Source organism: Littorina saxatilis, linkage group LG13 (assembly GCF_037325665.1).
Source record: "Littorina saxatilis isolate snail1 linkage group LG13, US_GU_Lsax_2.0, whole genome shotgun sequence".
NCBI lineage: Eukaryota > Metazoa > Mollusca > Gastropoda > Littorinimorpha > Littorinidae > Littorina > Littorina saxatilis.
In genome coordinates, this window is record NC_090257.1 from 5,138,686 (window position 1) to 5,153,732 (window position 15,047).

At 45.1% G+C, this 15,047-nt stretch overlaps 1 protein-coding gene across 2 annotated transcripts in view; it reads right to left on the reverse strand.

The window, feature by feature from the left end:
• LOC138945950 (uncharacterized) overlaps positions 1-15,047 on the reverse strand; it is a 37,124-nt gene that overhangs the window by 6,692 nt on the left and 15,385 nt on the right. The window contains exons 1-3 of one of the 2 annotated variants that reach the window (XM_070317489.1): positions 4,960-5,222; positions 1,194-1,766; positions 154-320 (exon numbers count right to left, since the gene is read on the reverse strand). In XM_070317489.1, the coding sequence (XP_070173590.1) occupies positions 154-320; positions 1,194-1,703 (677 nt within the window). In that variant the 5' untranslated portion in view covers positions 1,704-1,766; positions 4,960-5,222. Of the gene's footprint in view, positions 1-153; positions 321-1,193; positions 1,767-4,959; positions 5,223-15,047 lie in introns of those variants that run through there. The other variant, XM_070317488.1, reaches the window with a different exon arrangement.

Consider the following 15,047-nt stretch of genomic DNA (forward strand, 5'->3'; position numbering starts at 1 on the left):
TTGAAAACAACACTGGACAGCATAAGCTATTAAAAATACATTCACTAAAACTAGCAGTATACACTCAAAGCTTCCTCGCCTCAAGTCACACACACAAGAAGAAGAAGAAGGAGGATGAGGGCATGAGGATATCGACTGCCACAGCACACAGACCTGGACACGTCAGTGTAGGTGCGAGGGTAGAGCCTCTCCAGCTCCTGACCCGCGCAGAACACCTCCTCTGCCAGCACGCTGTGGTACGGCGACACCTCCACACGCTTTGTCATCAGGCCCTTGCCGCTCAGACGGTGGTAGATGTAACTCCCCACTACCAGGCGGGCCTGTGCAGAAAGTGTACCTACTATACAGGTATATAAGAATGGATGTAAGTGTGTGTGTGTGTGTGTGTGTGTGTGTGTGTGTGTGTGTGTGTGTGTGTGTGTGTGTGTGTGTGTGTGTGTGTGTGTGTGTGTAGTCGCCATACCTCAGAGACGGCAAAAGGCAAGGACGAGATATTATGCATGCACACTGCCGCCTAGGAGCCGCAGATGTGCACCTGGGTTTTAGTTTCTCAGGCCTGTGCAGAAAGTGCATCATTATTTCTTAGTTGGTTAGGGGCTCCGCTCACATATGTAACTTCAGCAGGACCGACGACGCACTGCAGCTTATCCTAGCCCGCTACACGTTGCATGAAAGGAATTAATAGGCCAAGTACTCGTCATAATCCCTATCGCGGCATAAATAATAGGCCGTCCGTCGTCTGTGCCACTGAAATTGCGCAGGTATATTCTGCCCACTACGGGTTGTTTAGGCCTTAAATGTGTTCAAAATATAAACCGTGGCCCGTACGACCCTGAACTCATTGCACTGACGTCGATATAGCCTTTAGTGCGTCATATATAAGGATGACGTAGAACGTGCTCTAATACCCCTGCAACCTGATTTTAACTTGGTGAGGCTGTTAGAGGGGGGGGGGGGGGGGAGGGGTCTTGAAACACCACTGACTTCACAGGCGTACAGGCAATGATAGACCTTAACGTAGTCAGTCTGACTGACACGATATCAAGATCAGCAGAAAAAGTACACATTTATAGGTTTTATCACTCATTTCGACTCTCATGAAACTGAGTTGAATTTTATTTATTAGTTATCATTTTTACTTTCGATTTAGACTTTCGACCTGCCATTCTGGCGTTAAATTGTACCTCACCCACCTGTTGAACAAGAACCTCATCTGTAAGGTCGTAGCTGCCCGTCATTATCGTTGTCGTGGGGCTGCCGTTGGCTGATGGAACAGCCACGCCGTTTTGCCCGTTTGAAGAAATGTTCACCTTCGACGTAAAGTTTCGTTTAAACATGATAGTAATCCAGTTCTTCACCGCAGACACGTGATCACTCAGCTCATACACACGCTGTTCCACCAGCTTCACTCCCGCCCACTGTCTAACGTCTGTGAAGAACGAGAGTCTTCCGGCGGCGGCGTTTCCGTCATGACAGTCGCTATTTTCTTGACCTACTTTCCCACCTCGTTTCCCGCGCTTTTTTCTCCATGCGGCCGAACCGAACAAATCGTCGTCGACCTGCTCGACGTAGTTGTCGTGGTTGTAGCTGTTGGTGGGGGAGTGGGATGTCCTGTCCCTTGGATTCCAGGAAGCGCTGAGGGGCGCGGGAGAAGAACAAGAAGAAACACTGCCTGCTGGTGATTGTGGGGAGCGGCGGTTCATCTCAAAATGGCGGACTGCCGAGGGTCGTCTTTGCTGTCTTCAGTGGTTTCCAGTGTCTGCGGTCTGCAACCAATGTCAGCAAATAAGAAGGGAGAATTGAGTTAACAATGTTCATAATTATATGCGGCACGCACGAAAGCAAAAACACATATGCACGCACACACATACACACGCACGCCGCATGCATGCACCCACGCATGCCTGAAACACACACACACACACACACACACACACACACACACACACACACACACACACACACACACACACACACACACACACACACACACACACACACACACACACACACACTCATTGTCAATCTGGCACCGTCTGGCACGTCATTCTGGCACTCATTCACTCTGTATCTGATCTGGCACCTCACTCTGGCCATAGACCTATATTAGATATATATATATATCTAAATATAGGTCCCTGCTCTGGCATTCTCTGTGACGCACACGCCGCATACAAAACGCACACCCGCGGCAGAGCTGCGTATGTGCATTACATGTTCCGTTCTGTAAGCATCCCGTAAATTTGTATCTTAACACTACGCTGTTACATGTAATCAAGTTTCCGAATAGCTGACTGAACGAATCTTGTTTTCATGTGGCCGAAAAGGCCTGCACTTATTATGATTTCTTTAAAGGCACTTTCCTGCCCGTGAAAACCTGTTGTTCTCGCTATCTCAGACCTGCCTATAGTCTACTAGGATGTGAATAGTTTTTAAGAGTAGGCTGAGAACAAAAAAGAGAATGGTAAGACGTCGGCCTCTTAATCGAAGGTCGAGGGTTCGAATCCCGGCCGCGGCCGCCTGGTGGGTTTAGTGTGGAGATTTTTCCGATCTCCCAGGTCAACTTATGTGCAGACCTGCTAGTGGCTTATCCCCCTTCGTGTGTACACGCAAGCACAAGACCAAGTGCGCACGGAAAAGATCATGTAATCCATGTCAGAGTTCGGTGGGTTATAGAAACACAAAAATACCCAGCATGCTTCCTCCGAAAGCGGCGTATGGCTGCTTAAATGGCAGGGTAAAAACGGTCATACACGTCAAAATCCACTCGTGCACAAACACGAGTGTACGTGGGAGTTTCAGCCCACGAACGAAGAAGAAGAGGTATGGGTCCAGGTGGAGAGACGGCTTTATGACAACTAAATTGTAAAGCCCCGGCCAGATCTGAGATAGTTAGCCGAATCGTTTAAAGGGAAGGACTGTCTCTTTAACAGACTCGACAACACTATTCTGCGGAACACTGTATATATAGATAATACCCTTTCAGTCTGATGAAACAAGCAAAATCCTGAGTTACACTCGGTATGAACAATATTTGTGCAGACCATCATCGATCTAATACATCAACGAGAGAGAGGGGGGGGGGGGGGGGGGGGGAGGGGGCTTTATCCAATGTCAAGGCGGCCTGGCGAGATCTGAAAAGATGGTGCGCCGAATTGTTCACACAGGAAGGGTTGTGCCTTAGGGGTTTAGACAGGGCTCCCCACGGACACCCCATCTAGATCCACCCCATATTTAATGTTTAGGGGGTCAAAGGACCCTCTCAGCGGAGTTTTAGAGGGTCCCAAGAGTCTAGTGGCCCCACAGCCCCGGTGTAAGCCTACTTAAAACACATTTTGATCACGCATAGTTTAATAGGAAGTGGTTGTATTTTTCATCGGAACATTCTAGGCGGGGGACATTCCAACCTTTGCCGGACGAAGCTACATCCTGCATAGGCTTCAAACATGACAGACAGTGTGACAGACTCCTTTGTAGTGTCGCTCCCACATGAAATTGGCGTTGGTATTTGCGCTATAGACTTAGCTGACGACTACTGTTTGAAAAGAGTATCTGCAGTACGCATGATAATGGAAATTTACTGCGTCCCAGGACCCGCTCTTTTTAAGTTTAGTGCGTCCCAGGACCCCCTCCATGAATTTCTAGTACGTGTTTTCGGCTTCTAGTGCGTATAGGACGCAGGGATGCACAGTTTGGGGGGCCCTGGTTAGACAACCATCCCCGTCCCAACATCCCCGTCCCAACATCCCCATCCCAACATCCCCATCCCAACATCCCCATCCCAACATCCCCATCATACCAACATCCCCATCATACCAACATCCCCGTCCCAACATCCCCCTCCCAACATCCCCCTCCCAACATCCCCGTCCCAACATCCCCGTCCCAACATCCCCCTCCCAACATCCCCGTCCCAACATCCCCCTCCCAACATCCCCCTCCCAACATCCCCGTCCCAACATCCCCGTCCCAACATCCCCGTCCCAACATCCCCGTCCCAACATCCCCGTCCCAACATCCCCGTCCCAACATCCCCGCCCCAACATCCCCGTCCCAACATCCCCGTCCCAACATCCCCGTCCCAACATCCCCGTCCCAACATCCCCGTCCCAACATCCCCGTCCCAACATCCCCGTCCCAACATCCCCGTCCCAACATCCCCATCCCAACATCCCCATCATCCCCATCATACCAACATCCCCATCCCAACATCCCCATCCCAACATCCCCAAACATGTGCCTATGGACTGAACACATGGAGACAGAACTAGCAGCCAATCTGCACTTAGCAAGTAGACCCGTGTTGGTCTTGTAAGCAGTGGGTCCGATCGATGACTCTCCACATGGATTTGAGTGGCAAATGATCGAACACGACTGTGATCTTACATTCATGTTCACATGCATCGGGTTAGAACATTGGGCTGCAGTGAGCCAGAAAAAGGCAGAGGAGAAAAAGAAGAGTGCTACCACAAAAGGTCTCTCTGTCTCTGTGCGTCCCTGTCTGTCTCTCTCTCTCTTTGTCTTCCTCTGTCTGTCTTTCTTTCTGTCTCTCTGTCTCTCTCTGTCTCTCTCTCTCTCTCTCTCTCTCTCTCTCTCTCTCTCTCTCTCTCTCTCTCTCTCTTTCTCTCTCTCTGTTCCTGTCTCTCTCTGGCAGGGGTGAGGTTCAGAAGAAAAGTTTGCGATTGGACCGTGTCGAGTACAGACAAAAAGATGGGTACAGATCAAACCCACAGACAACCACACACGCACGGACGCACGTATGGAACACTAGCACGCACGCACACACACGCACACACACACACACACACACACACATACACACACACACACACACACACACACACACACACACACACACACACCGGCGAGCAAAGGATGAAACTAGATAACGGCATATTGCGTAACTACTTCTGCAGCTTCAAGGTCATGAGGCTTTCCAATATAGCATAAAAGACCAACCTTGTGTGAAGAAAATCACAGTAGATTATCCAGGCGTATTATCCAGGCGTATTTCCAGATGGGTTTTCAATCACCGCAGTTTTACTGAGTTATCTAATTCAGCCCGGATACACCACGACCAAAAGGCTATGTACCACCAACGAACATAATCAAATCAATATCACATACATGCCTCGCTTTATACCGTCAGACTGACATGCCGTTTATATCCGACTCTTAACATTTTAAAGTCAGCTACTACTCTGTCAAGCCGTCCCAGCAACTAAACAATAGCATTATTATTTTTTATTATTCTTTTGGAAAATGTTGTAATTGCTTGTAGTCTCTACAGGAAAAGGGCAGTATGTTATGTCAGAAAACACGCGTGCAGTTGTTGTATATATATATACTACTAGAATGAATACCCGCTTCGCCGGGTAGCCGGCTTCGCCGGAAAGAAGTACTTAGAGCCGTACGCCGGCTTCGCCGGGTCCGAACAATGGACCCGCCAAGCTTAGGTCCCTCCCAGATTCGTGGAATGGGAACAGCACGAAAATGATTCAGTGGCCATAATGCCATTCCTGACCATATCGAGTCCCATCCTTGTCGACGAATGTAACCGTGTTAATCACCTTTGGAGGCGAACTCCACTCAAACAGGACTGAGCAAGTTATGGCTTCTCAAAGGAAGGCCAGTACATAAAATTACGTTAAAATTAATATTAAAAGTCCTACGGTTTTGAGCCATTAAGGACTTGAGTGTTTCACATAAAATTACACAAAAGCCGCCAGACCACATCACAAACAGAACTGAACAATGCACAGGTGTTGCTTACATAGAGACACACACACTCACACACACACACACAAAAACACAGAGAAGCCGTATCTATAGAGAGATAGATGACAGTGTATTTTTCGCGTGGCTATAAATTGATTCGACCTTTGCACTTTTACAGTGAGGATAATTTACGGGTCCAATTTACGTTCTGTACACTGCGTTGACCTTCTAAAAATAGTAACAGTAACAGAACGCCGGGAATATGCGAAGACGCTCAGCGCAGTGGACAGCGCAGTGTAGTAACTTACAACTGAACGGGAAAGCCACACGAAGGAAGGGAGATAAACGCCAAACACTGGAGAAGATAAGGAAGAGTTACTTATAATGGTGAAATGAACACAAAAACAAAAATCTGTTCAGCGCTGCGCGCTGAGAGCACGTGTTGAAATATCTCATCGATGATATTGTGTCCGGGGTGTAGCTGAATACGGTGTCCAAATTTGAAAAAGATCCACCGAGAACTTTGGCGTTGTGATGTGGTGTAGCGGCTATGGTGTGTCGGTATGGGGGCCCGGGTAGCTGAGGTGGAACCAAAATAGCTGAGGTGGAACCAAAATCGGTTCAGTGCTGCGCGCTGAGAGCACGTGTTGAAATATCTCATCGATGAGGTTGTGTCCGGGGTCTCTCTGAATAAGCCCACCAAATTTGAAGCAGATCCATCGAGAACTTTGGGCGTGCATGGCGAATACACAAATACACAAACACACAGATACACAAACACACAGACAGACACAAGTCGTATATATATATAGATGCACCTGAAGTAACGCGTTGGCAGAATTTGCTATATGTTGGGACACGACTATGTTATTCAACCTGTTTATTGTCGTCTGTGTCTGAAGGCAGGCTGGCCACGGTGCAATACAGTACGAATACTCACGAATACTCATGCTTTACTTTGAGACTTTTAGTCGGTTTCATTTTTGGGGGTACTGTTATTTGACCGATTGTCACGTACTCCCCGTGACAGAAATCTTCAATTAAAAAAACTTTTCAATATCCAAAACAAGTTTTTTTTTTATGGAGGTTACTATCGTAATGCCAACATGCGAGAGTATAATTATATGCAAGAAAAGGCTGTGATATGACTGTGACTGATAAATGCCCTTTTCGGAAAACGAATGTTTTATTCACGTCTGCAAAGGAAATTGAACAATAATTCTCATTAAAGGCTGACATAGTCCTATTTAATTAGTTTAATTACTTCCAGGGCTTTTCCCATCGTTGCGGGGATGTATAAATTAAGCTTCCTGCAAAGTTTTAGGTTTGAAGTCCTTACCAATTACGAGAAATAATTAATTCTTTATTGCATTGTTTAGCAACAGTTCTCCAGGACTTGGGCTATTTTTAGACCGTTGACGTCACTTCGTGACGTTTCATAAACCAAAGATGGCGTTTGAGACTGTTCTGTTTACATTCGACACTATCAACACCACTTTGCAATACTGAAATAATTTTTTCTGTGTTCGAAAGCTACAGCCAATCGTTATTATATCCCCTTAGGTACAGTTTTATAACATTATTGGCACATGTAAACAATATGAATTAATTAATGAACGCTACGAATATGGCAGCCTTTAAGGGTATGTAGTCATTTCCTGTGTCCGTAAATACGCTACCGTTATTTTTTCAACTAGCCGGAGAATATGTAAGGAAAGGATACAAACATGGCTGTCATAAGTGCACCTTCCGAAAAACGTACGGTTAATACTCGTCCGCAAAGGAAACTAAACAAATCCGACTATGTGTACGTAACCATTTACTGTGTCCGTTAGCAAGCCGTGTTCCCAACAACCAGAAGAGTATGCGAGAAAACCGGCACGGTTGGCCTAGTGGTAAGGCGTCCGCCCCGTGATCGGAAGCTCGTGGGTTCGAACCCCGGCCGGGTCATACCTCAGACTTTAAAATTGGCAATCTAGTGGCTGCTCCGCCTGGCGTCTGGCATTATGGGGTTAGTGCTAGGACTGGTTGGTCCGGTGTCAGAATAATGTGACTGGGTGAGACATGAAGCCTGTGCTGCGACTTCTGTCTTGTGTGTGGCGCACGTTATATGTCAAAGCAGCACCGCCCTGATATGGCCCTTCGTGGTCGGCTGGGCGTTAAGCAAACAAAACAAACAAAAAGTATGCGAGAAACGGAGATTGTTTAGGCTGTGGTAAATGCTTATTGGCGGTTTATAAGCTAAGCGTAGGCTATTCTGCTCCATTGATCAGGTTGACAGTACACGGCATTGTTATTACACCCCCGGTATAGGGGTGTGTATAGGTTTCGCTCGATGTGTTTGTTTGTTTGTTTGTTTGTTTGTGTTCGCATATAGATCTCAAGAATGAACGGACCGATCGTCACCAAACTTGGTGAACAGGTTCTATACATTCCTGAGACGGTCCTTACAAAAATTGGGACCAGTCAAACACACGGTTAGGGAGTTATTGGTGGATTAAGATTATACAAGGACTTATAGAGGGACATCTTCATGGTCAAAGGGAAATAACCATTCTCACTCAGTCACTGCCACCAACTGAGAAGGTTATTTCCCTTTGATGGGGGTGTTTTTCCTACCTCGGAGGAATTTCTTGTTTGTAAAGCTTTGAATAAAATTGTTGAAACCAAATGCTTATTGGAAGACGCATATTTTATGCTCTTCTACAAAGGAAAATTAACAATAATAATAATAATCATGATTGCTTATATATAGTGCGAACCACAGTAAACTATGCTCTCCGCGCTCTAATAAAACAATACTACTTAAACATCAAATACATAAACATTCTGACAAAATAACATAACAATAAACTTACAGCCACACATTATGTATGGACAGCACCATGCAATAGATTCACAACTCACAGTAAATCATGTACAATGAACATTGAAAAATCTGAACTTAAAACACACACACACACACACACACACACACACACACACACACACACACACACACATTGTGCCACCGTGACACAACATACATGATGTACAGCCATATCTTTGAACAGGTCAGGTGGAGAGAGTTGCATGTCTATAATTCCAGATAGAGTTTGAACAGGTGGGTTTTTAAAGCGGTTTGAAAGGCGAATGTTATCGGGGAGGGGACCGGCACGGTTGGCCTAGTGGTAAGGCGTCCGCCCCGTGATCGGGAGGTCGTGGGTTCGAACCCCGGCCGTGTCATACCTAAGACTTTAAAATTGGCAATCTAGTGGCTGCTCCGCCTGGCGTCTGGCATTATGGGGTTAGTGCTAGGACTGGTTGGTCCGGTGTCAGAATAATGTGACTGGGTGAGACATGAAGCCTGTGCTGCGACTTCTGTCTTGTGTGTGGCGCACGTTATATGTCAAAGCAGCACCGCCCTGATATGGCCCTTCGTGGTCGGCTGGGCGTTAAGCAAAACAAACAAACAAACAAACAAATCGGGGAGGGAGTTCCATTTTTTAGGGGAAGCATAGGAAAAAGACCTGGGACCAAAAGTTTTAGTAATAGAAGCTTATCGGAGACAGAAAGTTACACTCTTAGTGTGCCTGTGTAACCAACCCGTGTATTTTGTTGTCCCAAACCAGGAAAGTAAAAAGAGCGCAATGGCCCCAGGTTTCTTTCTCTGGGTATCACCTTTTTGATTCCTATATTTATATACGACCCTGCATAAAAAAGTAGTGTTAGTTACTACTTCAAAATCCCGGCACCTGAAAAGGTATACGTCTTTTTACAAGCACTGTGATTGGAATTGTGGGGGTAATAAATTGCAAACAAAAAACTTGTTTCGGATTTACTTGTATACTTGCAGATATTAAGTAAACAACAACACACAAAACAGGAAGGGTTGGTTTGCGGAATGTTAAATTATTCCAAATTCCGAACATTTTACAAAAATGTCAATTTGTCGACTGTCTATTTTTTTCAGTTTAAACTAGGTATATGTTTTGCTTTGTCACTAATTAAATGTCGATAATAAAATTTCCTCATCCTAATCTTAATTGTTTTTCATTCTAAATTAGGAATGATAGCAGTTAATCTGTTTCGGATTTGGGAACTTCCAAAATAAGGATTAGGATTGTGATAGATGCATTGGTTACTATCTCTCACCAGCAACTCATGTGCGCGAGAGTGTGCGTGCGAGTGTGTGTGTGTGTGTGTGTGTGTGTGTGTGTGTGTGTTTGTGTGTGGGTGTGTGTGTGTGTGTGTGTGTGTGTGTGTGTGTGTGTGTGTGTGTGTGTTTGTGTGTGGGTGTGTGTGTGTATGTGCAGTATGGATGCGGCGGACGTGCCTGTCTGGAGTACTTTGGGTGTTCTTACATCGCATGTTTTATTGTTCTTTTTTTGTTTTTTTAAGGTTGTTGTCATATGTTGTTTTGGTTGTTTTAAGAGCAGATGAACCACGCTTTTCCATCTATTGTAATTATTTGTATGGACAATAAATGATCTTATGTCTTGTGTCTAATAACATTTGTCAAAAGTACGGGAGCAGCAGATGTATTCAGCAAAGACAAAGCAATCCGTTTCTTTTCACGCCGAGTGTAGATTGAGCTAAACAGCTGGAAGTAGACACTATCAATATGTTAGCTTATAGGACACGCCAGCTGGTGTGGATGTAAAGCACATACTATTACTAGACAGGCGTGGTGACTGCGCATGAACCACCCTTAATCTCTTTTGTCTGTCTGTTTGTCGTTCTGCCTGTCTGTCCGCCCGCCTGTCTGTTTGTCTGTCTGTCCGCACATGTTTTAAGTGTAATTGTTCGCAAATATGCGTTTTTGATATGTCGTGAGCCAGTTATTAATTATTGAATATCGAGAGAGAGAGAGAGAGAGAGAGAGAGAGAGAGAGAGAGAGAGAGAGAGAGAGAGAGTTAGAGAGAGAGAGTGGTGCAGTCAGAGAGAGAGAGAGAGAGAGAGAGAGAGAGAGAGAGAGAGAAAGAGAGAGAGAGACACACACAACGAGAAATAGAGAGATGCAGTCAGAGAGAGAGAGAGAGAGAAAGAGGGAGAAAGAGTTAGAGAGAGAGAGAGAAAGAGTTAGAGAGAGAGAGAGAAAGAGAAATAGAGAGGTGCAGTCAGAGAGAGAGAGAGAGAGAGAGAGAGAGAGAGAGAGAGAGAGAGAGAGAGAGAGAGAGAGAGAGAGAGAGACACACACACACAACGAGAAATATAACTTAGAGCGACAGAGAGAGAGAGAGAGAGAGAGAGAGAGAGAGAGAGAGAGAGAGAGAGAGAGAGAGAGAGAGAGAGACACACACACACACACACAACGAGAAATAGAGAGATGCAGTCAGAGAGAGAGAGAGAGAGAGAGAGAGAGAGAGAGAGAGAGAGAGAGAGAGAGAGAGAGAGAGAGAGAGAGAGAGAGAGTAAAGTCTGTCAGTCACACGGTCTGTCATCTCTTTCATGAGCGAGCCAGCCCATACAGAAATAACGCTGCTATTTTGAAACACCGAATTTGACACGCCTGGCCTAGTTTTTACACACATACTCGTACACACACACATACTCGTACACACACACACACACACACACACACACACACACACACACACACACATACACACACACACACACACAGGCACACACACACACACACACACACACACACACACACACACACACACACACACACACACACACACACACAAAGCAGCAAGCTGTCGGCAAGAACCACCTTGCCTGACTCACATGGCGTTGACGTGTGATACTGTTTTTTTCCCCATCCCTTTGTTACGTCGAATTGCGACACCAGCACTGTTAATTATTTCACTCGTAGACAGGCACTCAACTTTGATCGTTGTGACATTTATCTCCTTCTTGGTTTTCTTTTTTACAAAATTAATATATTAAAAAAAATTCTCACTATGCACAAAGACCACCAAGACTGTTCATTTTTGGTATGTGACCAAGTCGAGGGTTGGTCTTATCCCATGTAAAAGCCTGGCCAGATCTGAGATGGGGATCGAGCCAAGCTGTTTACATGGGAAGGAGTGTGCCCTTCACAGAGAAACTGCAGAGTTTGTTTGTTTGTTTGCTTAACGCCCAGCCGACCACGAAGGGCCATATCAGGGCGGTGCTGCTTTGACATATAACGTGCGCCACACACAAGACAGAAGTCGCAGCACAGGCTTCATGTCTCACCCAGTCACATTATTCTGACACCGGACCAACCAGTCCTAGCACTAACCCCGTAATGCCAGACGCCAGACGGAGCAGCCACTAGAGAAACTGCAGAGAAGATGACATGACGGGACACACGTGAAGAACAATATCTTATAAGCTTCAGGTATGAACACATCTTCTCTTACCCTATCTTCGAAAAGAAAAGAAAGAGAGTCTTTTTCTCTCTCAATGTCTAGATACCTTGTTGCATGTACAGTCACTTGCCTCGAGTGAGAAAACAGTAGATCTGCTGCAAAATCCACTGCCACAGTGTGTCGCAAACGTCCACTGTCGCAGTTAGTAGCAAAAAAAAGTTCGCTGATAATTATGATTGTTGCAAAAGTCCGCTGCCGTAGGTGTCGCAGAAATCCGCTGTCACAGCTTGTAGCAAAAGTTTACTGTTGCAGTGTGTAGCAAAAGTCCACCATTGCAGTTTGTAGCAAACGTCCTCTGTTGCAGTTTGTAGCAAAAGTCCGCTGTTGTAGTTGTCCCAAAAGTCCGCTGTCGCAGTTTGCAGGAAAAGTCCGTTGTCGTACTTTGTCGCAAAATCCGCCTACTGTGTCGCAAATAACTGTCACTTTGCTGTAACCAGGAAAACGCTGGAACCACGGTCCCTGTTTGGCGCATGATCTTATATTCTTTCCTCGTGAACCCACCTCCTCCTCACTCTTCTGTTTGGGGTCCTGAATTTGTCACGACCAGACGATTGGCTATCACAAGGGCTGTCCGCACACACCCTTTGTGGCGCACGAAAGCGGTAGGGAGCCAGACGTTCTTCGGTAATCAATGGGATTCTATCAGCATTCATTTGGAACTTACTCAAGGCAGGGCAAAAACCTTCCTAGAGGGGTTGTTTACACTATACAGTTTTGCTGCATGCAACCATTATTTTATACATGATCGTGCCACAAAAGCGGTAGGTAGCCAGACTATGCTGATCGATGTGATTCCATTTGCTGTTTTTGGAAGCAACGTCAGACACGGCAAAAACCTTCATACAGGGTTTGTTATATCACGCAGTTTTGCTGCACGAACACACGGCGGCTCAGAAAGCTTCCTGGAGTGGTTGTTACACCAAGCAGTTTGGCTGTATGCAACGTAATGTATATAATCCCCACACGGAATAGTTGCACGCGACAATCACTGGGGCTTTGCCATGCCATCCCATGCCATGTCAAAATGATCAAATATGGCAACACTCGCAGGTGCTTCATTCCTATAGCCTGACGACAAAGTTGTTTTTTGGTTGCTGAGTTACAGAAGAATCTCCCTATAACGACCAACCAAGGGACAAACCAAAAGTGGGTCGTTATATAGACAGGTGGTCGCTATGTAAAGGTGAACTATATTATAGAAGAAAAGATCGTCAGGGATCCTTGGACTGGTCGTTGTGGACAGGTGGACGCTTGCGAAAGGTGGTCGCAAGGGCAGGTTTGACTGTAATTTCGCAGACTAACACATGTGTTACAAACGAACTTAATTCAGCACACAAAGGTATAAATATAATATTAAAACAAGTCGCGTAAGGCGAAAATACAACATTTAGTCAAGTAGCTGTCGAACTCACAGAATGAAACTGAACGCAATACAACGCAGCAAGACCGTATACTCGTAGCATCGTCAGTCAACCGCTCACGGCATAGGCAGTGAAATTGACAAGAAGAGCGGGGTAGTAGTTGCGCTGGGAAGGATAGCACGCTTTTCTGTACCTCTCTTCGTTTTAACTTTCTGAGCGTGTTTTTAATCCAAACATATCATATCTATATGTTTTTGGAATCAGGAACCGACAAGAAATAAGATGAAATAGTTTTTAAAACGATTTCGGAAATTTAATTTTGATCATAATTTTTATATTTTTAATTTTCAGAGCTTGTTTTTAATCCAAATATAACCTATGTATATATTACAAATTTCCGATTTTTAATGACCAAACTCACTCATTAGTTTTTAAGCCACCAAACTGAAATGCAATACCAGACCCCGGGCTTCGTCGAAAATTGCTTTGTCAAAATTTCAATCAATTTGATTGAAAAATGAGGGTGTGACAGTGCCGCCTCAACTTTTACAAAAAGCCGGATATGACGTCATCAAAGGTATTTATCGAAAAAATGAAAAAAAACGTCCGGGGATATCATACCCAGGAACTCTCATGTCAAATTTCATAAAGATCGGCCCAGTAGTTTAGTCTGAATCGCTCTACACACACACACAGACAGACAGACAGACAGACAGACACACATACACCACGACCCTCGTCTCGATTCCCCCCTCTATGTTAAAACATTTAGTCAAAACTTGACTAAATGTCAAAAACACAACAAAAACCCACACACATCTCAGTCTGCACGAAAAGCAGCTAGCATTTCTTCTTCCTATTCTGCGTTATTGGGCTGAAACTCCCAAGTACACTCGTGTTTTATGCACCAGTGAATGTTTACGTGTATGACCGTTTTTACCCCGCCATTTGGGCAGCCATACGCCGCTTTCGGGAGACTCTAGGATTTTAATTTCTGGTAGGTGTCCAATTACAAGGATGGTATGTACAGACCTGTGGCGGCGCACATCATGATTTACACGGAAAGGATGCTACCTTTAAACTGTTGGCGTTTAGAGACTGGATCACTATTCACGCAGTCTTGTGTTATTCGTGTACATGATGATGCTATTACGTGTGCGAATGACGACACAAAACCCTGCTATCACGAAATGCTCAAAGGAAAATGCAAACTCGCACGAACATCATGCGGGTACACGCGAGCACTAACACGGGCATAGACACAGACACAGCCAGGCAGACACATACACACAGGCAGACAGCCAGACTATGGTGGTAAAGCTCTAATACACAAATAATAATAATAATAATAATAACAGCTTATATAGCTCGAACCACAGTATCTATGCTCTCCGCGCTTTACATATTAACTATGAATAGAAAATACTATTAAACATAACATCAAATACATATAGGCTTGCAAAATAACGTAACAATAAACTTACAAACACATTAGCCGCTAATGGACAATACCATGCGGATAGATAAACAACGCACAATAAATCATCTACAATCAACATTGAAAAAATGCCACTTAAAGAAACACACCCACACACACAGACACACACACACACATACACACAC